Consider the following 15,659-nt stretch of genomic DNA (forward strand, 5'->3'; position numbering starts at 1 on the left):
TATATATCTGAATTTGATCTACATTATATATATCTGAATTTGATCTACATTATATATATTTGAATTTGATCTACATCATATATATCTGAATTTGATCTACATTATATATATTTGAATTTGATCTACATTATATATATCTGAATTTGATCTACATTATATATATTTGAATTTGATCTTTCTCCTTCCGCCACTAAAACAATTCAATTATTTAACAACAGTAAAAATGTTTAATATAGATTAACCTTACAAAACTCATCAAAATAATGTCAAATTACTTTTTCCTCATTTTAAACCGGCAATAAAAGATATTATAGAAAACGATATTATCAAATAGTTTAGGTCAGTTTAACACTGTTCATTACAGGAGGTCGCTGTTAGAAATAATGCTTTAAAAATTGTCACCTTTTAAAAAAACTCTCTATATTGAACAATTTATTTAATCAAGGTTGCTAAAAGTGTTCCATACACCAAAAACTCGATTTTTAATCTAGCTATATCTTCTACAAAATTTGACGTATATCAAACATTATGAAAGGCCAAAAATGTGTGTATGGATTTTTAAAGTTCAAATTAACGAGATATGTGAAAAACACGTTTTTTTGTTAATTTCCATCTTATCTAATTATTTTAACTGTAAACCAGGAAATGCTGCTGAAAAAGACTATAACTAGTTCCGCCTGCAGTGTTTAACATCAAAATTAAAAAGAGATGATTGATGACTACTTCTACTGTTCAACGTTCATCCGGAGTCCATTTCGTTTCAAACTTTCCTATTAACATATTGTCCGTCCAAAGGAGGTTATAGTGTATAGAGCAACTATGTACAAGTGTACACTATTATCTTGCCAACAGAGTTCCGTGCAGGGCCGGGCTTAAAGACCCCGAATACCAAGATTGGTTCTGCCCAGTGTGTAACTTCCTCAGAATATTTATACTATATATATGTATATTCTGAGGTAACTTCAAAAATTATGATTGATGACCTCTACTGTTCGTCGTTCATCTGGGGCTGGATTTAATAATTTGTGAGAACTCATTAACCTACCTACCGCCGGTTCAAATCCTGAATCACCGATTCACTCGCCAATTAATTACCTACATACTCATGAAACTTTAACTTTGAATTGGTGAATCAGGATTTGAACCGGCGGTAGGTAGGTTCAGCAACCTTTCCAATTCATTAAATTTGGTCCCCGGAAATTTAAATCGAATTAAAAAAATTGAATTTAAGTGCTATCTACTCTTGTTAAAAATGTCGTATTCACTGTTTAAGATTAGACATGAAGAAAGTTGTGAGCTTGCTTGTAATTCTTCTACGATGCTATTCTGTATCATTAAAACAGACATTTTATGCCTCCATTCAGGTTATAATAGAATCCATAAATGTTTATGATTATGTATTTGAGTTTTGGTTGTTTAGTTGCTTTTCCAATCAACCTTATCATTGTTTGTGAAGTAAAGGGTTGTTAATCGTTTTTGAAAACGATCGTTAAACGGTCGTTTTATTGTTTCGTTTTTCAATCGTTTTCAGAAACGATCCTTTCGTTTTCGGAAAAACCGATCGCTTTTAAAAACGACCCACTCGTTTTGAAATTTAAGAAAACGAATAAGGATCCTTTTTGAAAACGATCGTTTTTATAAAAACGATTTGTGACCGTTTTTTATAAGATTGTTTACAAAAAACTATCGCTTTTGAAAAAACGATCGTTTTTGAAAAAAAACAATTTATTGACAATTATGTTAACGATTGTTAACGAAGGGTCGTCGTTTTATAAAAACGATTTTTCTTGGTCATTTTCATAATGAAACGATCTTTTTTCAAAAAAATGAAAACGTTAACATCCCTATAATGTAGATGATTCATATGCTGGGTACATGGTACGGTTGGTGATTAGAATTCCCGAGTCAGAAAGACTTCACCAGAGCTGAGATCCCTAGAAACCAGCGACGTCGCACGACCAGTCCCATTAGGTCAAGATAGGTCAGATTAGGTCGGGTTACGTCAGATTACCAAACTGGTCGGAATATGACCAGTCCCCCTAGGTCGTGTTTGGAAATAGAATAAATTAGACTCTGCTCAGTGGTTAATAAATAGGATAAATAAATGTCTAGTTTGGTGATTTGGACGTCAAAACTTTGGTCATTTGGACGTTAAAAGTTTGGTCATTTGGACGTCAAAAGTTTGGTCATTTGGACGTCAAAAGTTTGGTCATTTGGATGTCAAAAGTTTGGTCATTTGGACGTCCAAAGTGACGTCATTTCGACTTCGAAAATTAGGTTGTGAGGATGTAAGAATCCTTGCGTTAAACGTCCTCAACACGTCCTCAACACCTAAAATACGACGTTGTCGGACGTCCCATTGGTAATTATTGACGTCCTCATGACGTCCTAAGGACGACTTCTGGTTTCTAGGGGATGTTAAAAGCTTAAACCCGAGTAAAAACCAGTCTGTTGGTGTCTATTTAAGCCCAAGTAAAGTTCAAGCCAAGACTCAAGGTTGGGTTTTATTTTTAAAGTCTCAGCTTAGATGTTAGATATTTTATATAATAATATTATTAAATTACTGTTGTTGTCTCCAAACTTCTGGATTCAACTGCAAATGAATTGAGTCTCTACCACAAACTCTGATTTTCTAATTCCTATCTTTGTAGCCCAATATCGTAGACATGAAATATTTCAAACTATGAATTCTTTTAGATCAAATAATCTAAATTTGAAATTTCAAAGATACAAAGATATAAGGAATATTAGGAATACAACATTTAAGACTCTATTCCTTTTGATATTTTTTTGGGGGAAAAAAATTAACATCTTTATTCATGGATCACATTTTATTTGCTTTTCCTTGTAAAATTAGGAGGATGAGGTCGGGATAACGGACATGGTTGTGATAAGGCCAGTTGAGGGAACCTGGACTTCAGTCAATTTTTCCAGTTTTACAATGTGCTTTTGGGCATACAGCAAGTTCCAAAACCTTGCTGTCAGGTGACAGGAATAATTACAATTTTTAGGATACTTAAAGAACTGTAAGCGTAATTTCAAGTGACCCTCAAAGCAAAGATTAACCCTTTAACACTTTGAATGTTCTTGTAAACAAAAAGTTAAAACATTAAAAGCGTTTTCGTAGATTAAAGGTTTAACGGTACTGTTGGGAATGGGGCATTGCCATCTTTGCATAGTGATTCACTTGAAATTATGCTTACAGTCCCTTTAATTGATGATTCTCCAATTTGATCAGGATCCTGAGAAACATCGAGGAACTATTGGATCTTGATCCTAAATAACAATTTCTCCATGAAAATTACTAATTGATTTTTGAAAGAAATTGACTCTTTGCCACAAACTCTGATTTCTAATCCCTATATCGATCAAACCCAATAGCATAAACTTTTATTTTTAAAGCTATGACTTCTCTTATATCAGATAATATAATTTTTAAATGTTAAAGGTTTACACTATTAGAGGCTGAATTTAAAGAATTTAAGCCCTGTTCCAAACATGGGTAATTCCACTTGATATTGTATTGTTATACCATTAAAAAGTGGTATGAGTAAAGTAATTAAATAGCCTTAAAACTGACGCTAGTAAATCCACAGAGTAAAGGAAAAAATGTATTTACAAGTAAAACAATAACAAATAAAATGATTCTACTGAATCATTGACTCATAGAAAGCTGGAGCTCTCGTGCCGGATCTTCCACTTTTCATTCGCCCTGATCGGGATATCTCTCCCAACCCTTTGTCACAACTGGTCGATATGTGATGCCTGGAGAGAACTCGTACCTGCAGCGGACTCTGGTTATGCTATGCGGCAAAGCGCAAGATTTTTTAAACATTAACAAACACTTATATTTATGGAACGGATTTGTTTCAGTTCTAATATCGGGATTTTTGACCCCTCCCTTGAACTATTATGCTTGCACACGCAATTTCAACTTTTCAATTTTAATAGATTAATATTTATTTTTTATTAATTCAGTGTTAGACTACTAGGTTTCTCCGAAAAAAAATGTGTTTAGGCTTCTTAGTCTACTTAAATTCATTGTTTTGTAGTAAGAAGTATTTCTCTCTAAAATGCCGTGTTAAACTTCAAAATTAGCCGTAAACTCAAATAAATCAAATTATTTTTGTTTGTTTACATTTCAAGAAACTTGCGCTTTGCCGCATGCATAACCAGAGTCCGCTGCAGGTACGAGTTCTCTGCAGGCATGACACCGGCTTTAGCCCAGGTTATGCCTTTCCTCCTGCATCGTTTTCAAGCCTGTGGTGTGCATTGTGCATCCCCTTTTGGATGAATTAATTCTCTAATTTCCAGTTTCAAGGGTGGCTTGCTTTTCCACAAGGTTAAACGTCTTAAAACAGTTTTTGGTGGTTCCTTGAGGCAGTTTAAATTCTTTAAAATCGGCCTACAATAAAGGGATAAAAATATTGTGTTTGTGGCAAAGACTCAATTCCTTTCAGCAACTATGTTTCTCTGTATCTGGTATCTAAAGAAGTTCCAACAAACCCTGCTTTTGGACTTTACATATTTCCCGACATTGATGGTGGGAACGATGGAAGAAAAATCAATCTTGGGATTGACCTGGGAACAACCAAGCTTATCACTAAAAGGTCAACTTTTTAGACGTTCTTGAAATTTACAATATAAGACATGATGAATGATGATCCTATCCCAACAAGTTTTGAACTGATAATTTTGAAGCAATGCATTTACATAAGTGTAATTTTAGGTGGCCCTCTATACAAAGATGACAATGCTCTTACATCGGTATTCGGTACCCTTAAAAGATTTATCTGATCAAGTATTAAATAGATATCCATGTTTTTGTTTATGCAAACTGATTTATTTTTATTTACCGTTTCTCAGCAAATGGACTTTCTTGCTTAAAAGAAACAATTAAGAAACTCACAGAAATAAGCACGTTGAGTCAGAAAATAATAAGTTATTTTCCATATTTTTGATCGGATTAAGGTTACATGGGTACCATTCTAAATCGGGCATTGCTATTTTTGAATGGATGGTCACTTGAAATTACACTTAGTCCATTTAAACCATGTTTAAACAAATTTACATATCGATTATTTTTTTTATTTAGTAAAATTAGCCATCGGAAATGGGATCATATTTGTTGGGTTCACTCAGACAACAAAGGAAAGTTTTATGTCAATGCTGAACTTTCTTCTCAGATAGAATTGACACATGATGCCTTTTATTTCATGGATGAACACAGGAATGAGACTTTTGATATGATGCTTGGACAAGAACCGGACTCATGGATTGGAGATTTTAATCCAAAACAGTCCCTGAGGGGAAGAATATCAGAATTTAACGTGTGGGACTCAGTGATTTCAATGGAAATGATTACTGAAATGTCAAAGTGTAAAATTGATCATAAAGGAAATATTGCCTCTTGGGAACTCGAACATGTTGATTTTTTTAACATTGAACCTATGAACATGGAGTATGATGATTTTTGCACTCCTTCTGGAAAGTTGTTGATGATTTCTGAAAAAATGTTTTTTGCTGACGCCATAGAATTTTGCAAGATTCACGGTGGGTTTCTTTATGCTCCAAGGTCTAAAGATGAGAATGAAAAACTTTTAGAACTTTTAGAAAACAAGTATAAACAATGTAGGGAACCCAACCTTGGACACACAGAAGGTAAGGCATTATTTCCAACAGTGCTTGGATACACAACATTTTGTTTTTCTGGATCCCGATCCAAGGGGCAAAATATCAATTCAAAACTGCAAAATGCTCTCTTTGCTCTAAAAACCAAATCTGAACTGTTTAAGGAAGTGAAATTATCAAAATTTAAGAAAGCGAAAAAAGAAAAAAAACAGTTCCAAAATTCAAAAAATCAGTTAATCTTTCAGAAATGTTCATGACCTGGATCCGAATCCAGATCCAGATATGGATTTGGATCCGGATCTGCATCAAAATTAAAGAGATCTTAAGCACTGATTTTCAAAAAGACATTTCTCACTATACAAAAGTTAACACATTTATTCAGCTTTGAACATAAAGATTCCATTTTAGGTGTTCTCTCATGGGTTGGAATTGTGAAAAATAGTGTTAATAAGATGGTCACAGTTCAAGATGGAAGACCACCAGTATTTGACAACTACTTAATACCTCCAGGGGAAATTACCCAATGTGCCACGTTACGAACAGACGGGTATTATTACGCAACATCAAGAGAGTGTGTAAATTTTAAGATGTGTTTTGTGTGCTCAACACCTACCGAACCGGTTTATACTCTAAAAGGAACTTGTCGGAAGTCATGGTTTAGTTTCAACTATTATCTAGAGACAACGTTGGATGGTAAGATTCAGGCCTTCATGGGTTTTTCCAGAAAAAAGGGTCCACAGTATTTCCACGGATAAAAACTGAACTTCCTCAGAAGTATTTTTGATTAAATCAGTAGATTTTTGCCTAACTGCTAACTTTTTCTTGCTAACAGGTTTTTTTCCAAAGGTGGGTCAATTATTTCCATTTTTTTATCTAAACTTACATTTTTGCATAATTCAGATGAACACAGAATTCCCTGAAAAGTGTGGAATTTAAGATTATTCCATTCCACTGGAACTGACATCTATATCTAACAACCAAATAAATTTTCTAGGTGCCTACTACATCGGATACAAAGGTGGAATTATAACAGGGAATAGTTCGGAATGGACTCTTTTCAGCCAAAGACAAGAAGAAGGAATCAGTGTCCTGAAAAGCCTAAAAGAACCATTAGGTAGAAAAAAGCTCAAACATTTCACTTGTTGACTTTAGGAGACTGTAAGCGCAATTTCAAGTGACCCTCCATGCAAAGAGGGGAAGGCTGTGCGCTGAGTTGAGTTCAGACTGTATGCACTAAAAAGTTCACACCAGAATTTTCATCTGATCAAAAAGATACAGATATGTTTACACACACATCTCTGTACTCGACAAACAAAGCCCAGCAAGATTGAGAGTGTCTTGCATGAAGTCGAGGAGGTCTTGAAGACTCCCCAACACCCTCAATTTTCCAAAAAATATCAAATTTCATCAAATATCTTATAATATGAGATATAACCATTAAAATATTTGGATATCCTGTACCCCAACCCTTTTTCAGGTGTGTTCTCTGTTATCCCCCAAGTCTTGAAGTAGTCTTGTGTCAAGTCAAAAAAAATTAATTCCTCCCCCATCCCCATTATAGCCTGTTCCTCCCCATATTTTATCCACATCTGCTAGTGGTCTTGTCAAGACAAAATGCCAAGACCATCCTCAGTTTTATGACAATATCATATTTCATCCACATGTGTTAGTCCTCTTACCAAAACACAATGCCAAGACTATATAAATTTTACAACTTTCCCAGGCTTCCCCTTATTAAGAAAGAAATCTGATCCCCCCTCCCCCACTTCTATTTGGTGTCACATATTGTTAAGAAGGTAAAGTCTTTCAGGGGGACTTGATTTTTCAGCTGTGAAAATGCTGTCTTTGGAATATGTAAAAGAACACCCTGAACATTTTTACAATTTACAACTTTTAATAATTTTTTTAGAATAACTTTTTTTTTAAAGATCAAATTATTCATTTCTTTAGATGTTTAAGTAGAAAGAGTGACTGCAGTTTAGTTTAATAATAATAATAATAGTAATTTGGAACAAAATCGTCATGTTCTGAACTCCCTCGCTCCTTAGTTCTTGATGCAAAAGAAATTTTGTTTTGTGCAAAAAATATTTATTTCTTTCGAATGAATGCGCAATTTTGTGCAAAACTGGTTTCGTATTGATACGAAAATAATGCGGAATTTCATGCAAAAAAGTCATTTCGTGCAAAACCACGCAACTGTTGCTCAAGAGAATTGACTGTTTCGTGGAAACCCTACTCCTATTCATGAGCAGCATCTTGAACCTCGTCTTATAGGTCTAAATATAAATTCCTCTAAAGGTGTAATTGTGGGTCTTGAGAACGTCCTATCCCCATAATTGTAAGTCAATTTTAGACTTCCTTGGTCGTCTCCCGTTCTTGCTGGGAGTAAGGTTTTTAGGTTATCTTTGTAAATGGGGCATTTTCTTCTTTGCATGGTGGGTCACTTGAAATTATGCTTACAATCCCTTTAACAGAATTTAAAAACATCAGGAGGCTTAAACAAATTTATGAAATAATAATTTAAGGTTCTAAAATAGGATAAAATAGGATATTTGCCTAAAGTAAAAAAGATAAATTTTTAATTGCGTTTTTTCCTTTTAAAAGATATTCAAAAAGCTTAAAAAGAACTGCAGATTTATTTGTACCTTTAACATCAGATCATCCCCTTGGAAGAAACATGTGGCAAGTAACAGATACAACATGTGGACTGGACAACAACAGAACACAGTTAACTTTATCCACATGCAGTTCTGATGAATATTTTACTTGCAACTCTGGAGAATGTGTAGAACTCCCTGCACGCTGTAATGGAACCACCGAGTGCTCTGACGAGTCCGACGAATTGAAGTGTTCTATGGTAATTGTTGATGAAACTTATCTCAGAGACGAGCCTCCAGAAATTCCAGACACTTTCAATCCATTATTCACTACCGTCAAAATTGTCCAATTTGATAAGGTCAACACTTTAGAACTGACATTGACATTGACAATGGACATAGAAATACAATGGGTTGACCCTAGAGTAATATTCGACAATATTGGACAATATGATGAAAACGTTCTTCAAACAACAGAACTAGAGGGTAAGTCATGCAGGGCGTTGCCTTCTTCAAACCTTGTTTTCAAATAATTCTTAAGCATGATATCTATGCAATATTTTGGAATATTGTTTTCATTTTTTGAAACTCAACTCACATTGCTATAATGGATATTTGCTATTAATCCTAAAGTTTCATTGCAACCTGTCTGAGTGCAATTGAAAGATCGGAAAGAAACTGTAAAACCTTTCCCTGGGATGTTTAGAAAGATGTCCCTAAATGATAATTGAAGTACTGCAGTATATGGTTTTGGTGAATTGTATTGACGTACTAAGTGTGAGGGTACTGCGGGGTACTGTGGGGTACTATGTGGGGTACTGTTGGGTACTGGGGGATACTATGGGGGTACTGTGAGGTACTGCGGGGTACTGCGGGTACTGCGGGAGTACTGTGGGGTACTGTGGGATAGTGTGGGGTACTCTGTGGTTCTGTGGGGTAGTTTAGGATACTGCAGGGAAAATTTTCATCGTTGGCTTAATACTTTTAGTAATAGTGTTTATTCAAACATCCCAGGGAAATTTTACACAGGTCCTTTACTCAATTTCTTTTCTAGAAATTTGACCGCTCTAATTCTTAGATCTGTTTCATTGATAGCCTTGCTGAAACAGTTTCACAAAAACTAATTATTGCGAATTTTCCTAAGACGGTTTGGCGAATTTACTCCATTTCCATATGAATCTGATTTTTATTAAATTTATGTTTAGACAGAAATGTACACTAAATATATTTTTTGATTTTGATTTTGAGAAGATAAAAGTTTTGCGGATTTGTTTTTATCGACCAAATGACAATTTTGTACAAGAGGACACTAATCAAACTTTTTTTTTACCACCCTTTGCATTATGAGTTATTTGAACCAAACTATTTTATTATCCTTCAATAGTTTCTGCTCGAGAAGAGATCTGGCTTCCTTTAAAAAATTTGATCTTTGAAAATGGACTTCTTGGAACTACTCTTATTAGCGATGACTATACTGTGACTGCATCTCCTACAGCAGACCCAATCCCTTTCTCTGCAGAACTTACAGTTGAATCAATTCAATTTAAAGGGATTGACACCACCCTATCTATGACTAGAAGATACCAGGTGTTTTAAATCTTTTTAATTACTTTGAAATGATTTTAACAAAAAAACTGTTATATTAGCTTTTTGAAAAAAAATCGCTGAAATAAATTTTGGCAGAAGTCAGAATTTTTGTATTGTGAATCTAGGGATCAAGCATTGATCCGCTTCTTAATCCCAACGGATTAATTTAATCCCTTATCAATATTCCATTTATTGAATATTGGGATCAAGGGTTTAAGATTATCGTTAAGACATCCAAAAGTTCCGACTTGTCAGCTTTTGTGGGTCAAAGGAAATGAGTTTTTGACACAAACTCTAACTGTGTCCCCCCTATATCTTAGCAACCCGATGGCGTAGACCTTTGATATTTCAAACTATGAATTATGTTATATCAAATAGTTTAAGTTTGAAATATCATCGGTTTACATCATCAGAGATGGAATTTAAAGAATTTAAGCCGCGGTTTAAATCCGCCAAAACGCGGTTTAAATTTAGCGCCGGCTTAAATCTTGAAACATTTAATACAATTTTAAGTGGAACCAACCATATTTAAACCGCGGCTTAAATTTAAACCGCCGCTCAAATTCTTTAAATTCGGCCACTGGTTTCAAAGATATAGGGATTAGAAAATTTGAGTTTGTGGCGAAAACTCAATTCCTTTGAAGTTGCAACCCCCACATAAATTAGATTTTCATATTTCCTGTAAACTAACATGTGTTAACAAAACGTTAAGGGAGTTTTCTTTTGTGAAATGCAAATTTTCAACTTTCCCTTTGATGAACAGAGTTGTGAAGTAATTTTATCCATCAGGTAAACTGTTGTATAACTTGCAAAAATTTGTATAAATAACTTTTGCGAAATTTCGATCAGCTAAATTTTCGTTAAATCTCTTTCGCGAAAATCTTTGGTGAGCAATTTTCGAGATTTTCGCACATTTAGAACCCAATACCGCAAAAATGTTCGATAAAGTTCCAAAATCTATTAGTTTTGAGTTGGGACATATCATATTCATAATTCATATCGTCTTGTCCTGGTTGTTTGGAATTTACTCTAGAATTTTATTTATCTATCACAGAAAGCATTGAACAAAATCAAACTTGGGTATTCAGGATAAAAAAAACTATCTCACCCAACCAGAGATTTCCTTTTTTTATACAAAAATTAGGCCGAAAATGTAGTCGCAAAACTCAAAATTTTTTACATTTCTGTTCTCCATGTTTAGAACACAAGGAAATAATTCGATCCGACTGACACCATCTGAGGGAATATCAGTTCTGTATGAAGGACCGAAAGATCTAAATGAATTTGAAGTCGGAGATATCAGGAACTATTCTTAAGTTTTCTTTATTGAAACAATAGAGTATATATTTATAGATGGGCGCGTTCATTTTTGTTCAATTCGTTGGTTCATAGTTTGTTAATTTTTAAACTGACTGATATAAAGTTTGCTTTTCTTAGCTTTGTCTGTTCATTCCTAACAATTAATATTAAAAACATACTTTTTTTACTGCTTGAAAAATGATCCTGGATTTATGTCTTAAATGTTAAGTCATCCATTGTGCCAGAAACTACATTGAATGAATTTTTATAATCATAGACAAAACTACAGCTTAACAACATTGTTTGATGCATGCCTTAAAGGCCCAAGACTTTTAGCCATATGATTGCACTTATCACTTCAGTAAACAAGGAAACATTTTAAATTATTTCCTTTATCGTGATGTTTTAATAATTAAATTCCACAAATGGAAATTTAAAGAGACTGTTCGTGTAATTTTAAGTGCAGACCCACCATTCACAAAATGGCAATGCCCGATTCACAGTGAAACCTTTGATCAAAAATGTGGAAGATACGATCGTTTTTCTAGTTTTAAAAGTGTTAAAATCCTAGATTTCCTTTATATTTTCCTGCAGTAGAAATGCGCAAGTCTATTTTGTAGAGAAACCACAATTGAAAATAATATAAAATATAAAATCTATGTTTGATCAGGCAAAGCTTTTAAGAGTATCATTGTGAATCGGATATAAAGGGTCACTTGAAATTACGCGTACAGTCCCTTTAATGTCATATTTTTATTGTTACTTGAGGATTGTATTATCAGCTGGTCTGCTGGCCTGGTTGGACGGAAAAGTTTGTTCTACATTAAGATTGATCTGACAAGACTTTATTCTCAGCTCCTTCTTTCTATATTCTTTCAAACCTTTATTCTTTGGATTTTAGCATATCTGTCATTTTTTATCAAGGTTTCTATAAATTGATAATCAATTTGATGTCTTTGTATCATCTATTCAACAGATTCAACAGATGGATAATCATTTTAATGCTTTTCTCCATTATATGTGTATTGCATAATCTGTAAACCAATGTTTACTTGATTACTTTTTTTAGCTTACAATATTGCAACTGATGCATGTGTGCACCCATAATGATCGTCAATAGCTGGGGGATATTTTGAAAATTAAAATGGTTTACAAAGATTCCAAAATATTTGATTATAAATCATGATATAATTGTTGCTAGGTTGATGATTTTACTGACCGGTATATGGGAGCCCTGACTGCTTTACTAGTGATGGCCGCACTCTTGAGTTCAAGCAAGGTACAGCTGGCAAGGTTGTGTATAATAAGGTTGGTTACTCTCGATGCGCTCCAATGTACGGAAAATGTCGTCTCCTATGATAGATAGATAAACAACCTTATTATTACGTCACTGATTAAAGAGGCCAGAGTGATGTGATATCAAGTTTTTATCTATTTTAGAAGACGACATGTTCCGCACATTGGAGCGCATCTTGAGTAACCAACCTTATTAAAGAACCTTGGTACATGGTAACTCATAAAGGATGAGACTGTTTTCTTATATGTAATACTTTAACCTTGTTTCATTTAACAAGATTGTATTCATGGAAGAATACTTAATTTACCCGTGAAATCGGCAATTTGAAAGAGGTCGTCTTTAAAGTCTCATCCTTTGTGGGTAACTCTGTATAAGAGTAAAAGTCTTCTGGAACAGCAATAACAGACAATGTTGGGTACAAGAGAAGGACAGTGTGTTTTTCGACTAACTAAAGAGAGTGTACACATAATTTCAAGTGACCCTCTGTGCAAAGATGGCAATGCTCTATTCACAACGGTACCCGTAAAAGCTTTGTCTGATCAAGTATGAATTAGATATCTATGTTTATGATCTTTCAAACTGATAAGGCAAGTATTAAAAGCATTGAAATTATATTCCTAAAAGCGCATTCTCATTCGACACATAATTCATACAGTTTTTACCTTTAATCAACCTCTTATGAGAACTGAATAAACTCAGAATAGCGTAATTTTTGCGCAAAACGAAGTTAGCGAATTAGTGTGCAAAGTGGAAACCCTAACTATATTCTAACATTTAATGTGAAATATGTCGTCGTTTTTCCTATATCTTAAATTGTTAATTATCATAATTTCCTAATTTGTTTCTGTAGCAAGAAATGCGAAAGACACCTTTATGAGAAACCAAAATTAAAAATAATTGTGAGAAATAGTGGATATCTTTTTTTTCTGAACCAGACACAGCTTTTTAGGGTACTGTTGTAAATCGGACAGTCAATGCCAGAAATTGAAGGTCTCCAGAAATTACGTTTTCGTAAAAGCAAGAAATAGCTGAATTTGTCATTATTCTTTAAAACAAAACAAAGTGTGTTTCTCGGAAAAGGTTCAAATCTTTCAGCATCCTTTAAATTTTGTTATCAATGTTATTTTTGCAGGAAAATGTTCCCCCGACTTCTGGACTGATAATGATTGATGTTTGGTTTGTTTGGTTCATTGCCAGGTCAGTTTATTATTTGCTAGATCAAGTGTCCGGTGTTGTCCGTGGAATATGTAAAAAATCGAATTTTGATAAAAAAAATCGATTTTTTTATAGCGTATGTTACTGCCGGGGTACCTGCTATGGGTTCCCTTAAAAAATACATACATACATAAAAATATATATATGAGCGAAGAGCTTTATCATATAGATTATAAGATTATATGATATGATTTTGCAGTTTAAACCAGGTGTTCAAGGTTTTTTTTGTGGGGGGGGGGGGGGGGGGTGTTGGCGTTACTGTCCCTTTGTGGATTTCATAAGGACTATGTTTTATTTTTTGTTTCAGTGTGTTCTTAATCACAATCATTCATATCTTTATCGAAAAAGCAGAAAACAGGGTAAAGAAATTTAAAATATCAAATAAATCCTTAAATCCTCAAATAAATTATTAAGAATTGCCAAACTAGGGACCGAGTTTAATGAATTCAAGGGTCGCTGAACTGCTAACCACTGGTTCAAAATTTAATCACCGAATCAAAACCTTCCTGACTCTTCAACTTTAAATCGATGGTTGAAAATTTAACCGGAAGTAGGCCATTCAGCGACGTAGATCAAAATCATTAAATTTGATCCTAGGATAATTGTTTATCAATTAGCTTAGCAGTTTTTTTAAAATTTCCATTATTCCAAAAATTAGTTCTAATAAAGTCATAAAAAAAAATCTTTAAAAAATTATAAATAAAATCTTTGCTTAGCCGATGATGTGGAGTAGAAGGGTGAAACGAGTTAACCCCAAGGAAACCACTTTATCCTACCAGCTCCAGGTAGAGATGGACAAATTCGGTTTTTTTCATTTCGTTCATTTATCGTTTGTGACGACCCATTTCGTTCTTTTTTTTCAATCTTTTACAAAATTTTTTTCGTTCTTTCTCAAAAGTATTGTTTATTTTCATCAATTTCGTTCGTTTTCTCACTGAATAATCGTTCAATTTTTTTTTCGCTTGACTCAGAAAAAAGATAGCGTTTCGTTTCTCAGAAATATCCAAGTCATTCGCTTTTTTCTCTTAACGACACCATCCTACACGAAAAATGTCGTTTTCTTGAAAAAAAACTATGTCCATCTCTAACTCCAGGACAAGCTCAGGGCGATGGGGAAAAAGGAACTTTATAATTTTCTTGCTCAAATAGTATTTCTCATTAAGACAATCGTGTTTCTAATCATCTATGCTGGTTTGACTGTGTATAATGATTGATTTTCGACAATCTTGTAAACATGTAAAAATTGTAACAATCGTATTTCTTATCATCTGCGCAAGTTTGACAGTATCTGATTGGATATTTAACCATCATTTAGATCAAAAAGATCGACGCTAGTCTGTGGTGTATAAGGATCGATCATGTTATCATCACGATCGTCTTTCTGATCATATAACCTAATTAGACAGTGTATGATTGATGATCGCAACCAAACAGTTGTCTTTTCAAGCCTCTTCGCAATTTTACATTATTGTAATGATCGAAAATTTAATGATCATGTAATAATCATCCTTTTTTGATCAAAATGAAAGTTTGATATATTGTGGCTGGATTGCTTCTCAAATATATTAGTAGCAAGTCAGTCAGCTTGTTTCAACTCACAATTGAATGTCTTAGCTATTAGCACAAGTCCCAACGAGGGAGGTAAAGCATTCTGCACCAGTTTTCACTCCGGACCGTAAATTATGCCTCAAAGTCATTTTTTCGTCCAACCTACCCACGACAGATGAGACTACAGTAACGATTTAAATTAACTGCTTTCTTATATTCATGATTTTCATGCAATTGTAAACTTAATTTTTTCTGAATACAATCATTAAATAAGCAATTTTAAGAATATACAGGGTTACCCAAACAAGATGAGACTTTAAAGACGACCCAAAAATTCAAAAATGTGACGATTTAAAGCGTGATTTTTTTGTTTCTCCATCCAGTTGAGCATTTCAATTGTTTACTTGATAAGCCAGTTTTGGCCTGCAATTAACCCTGAATCACTCTGAATATAAGAAAACGGACTAATCAAATCCTTAAAATCG

General features: G+C 33.9%; 2 protein-coding genes across 2 annotated transcripts; both read left to right on the top strand.

The window, feature by feature from the left end:
- The first annotated feature begins 1,277 nt into the window (after window positions 1-1,277).
- On the top strand, window positions 1,278-11,158 carry LOC111718385 (uncharacterized). The gene is made up of 10 exons (XM_023493959.1): window positions 1,278-1,364; window positions 2,858-2,985; window positions 4,461-4,610; window positions 5,096-5,661; window positions 6,040-6,324; window positions 6,626-6,745; window positions 8,289-8,714; window positions 9,613-9,815; window positions 10,528-10,604; window positions 11,017-11,158. Exons 1-10 carry the CDS (start codon window positions 1,281-1,283, stop codon window positions 11,129-11,131), a joined length of 2,154 nt encoding a protein of 717 aa, XP_023349727.1. The 5' UTR covers window positions 1,278-1,280; the 3' UTR covers window positions 11,132-11,158.
- Window positions 11,159-11,812: 654 nt separating this feature from the next.
- On the top strand, window positions 11,813-15,448 carry LOC111718389 (uncharacterized). Its single transcript, XM_023493964.1, has 6 exons — window positions 11,813-12,038; window positions 12,316-12,393; window positions 13,544-13,608; window positions 13,934-13,985; window positions 14,343-14,411; window positions 14,721-15,448. Exons 2-6 carry the CDS (start codon window positions 12,340-12,342, stop codon window positions 14,838-14,840), a joined length of 360 nt encoding a protein of 119 aa, XP_023349732.1. The 5' UTR covers window positions 11,813-12,038; window positions 12,316-12,339; the 3' UTR covers window positions 14,841-15,448.
- The last annotated feature ends 211 nt before the right edge of the window (window positions 15,449-15,659 follow it).

This window comes from Eurytemora carolleeae, unplaced genomic scaffold (genome assembly GCF_000591075.1).
Source record: "Eurytemora carolleeae unplaced genomic scaffold, Eaff_2.0 scaffold74, whole genome shotgun sequence".
In the NCBI taxonomy this organism is placed as follows: domain Eukaryota; kingdom Metazoa; phylum Arthropoda; class Copepoda; order Calanoida; family Temoridae; genus Eurytemora; species Eurytemora carolleeae.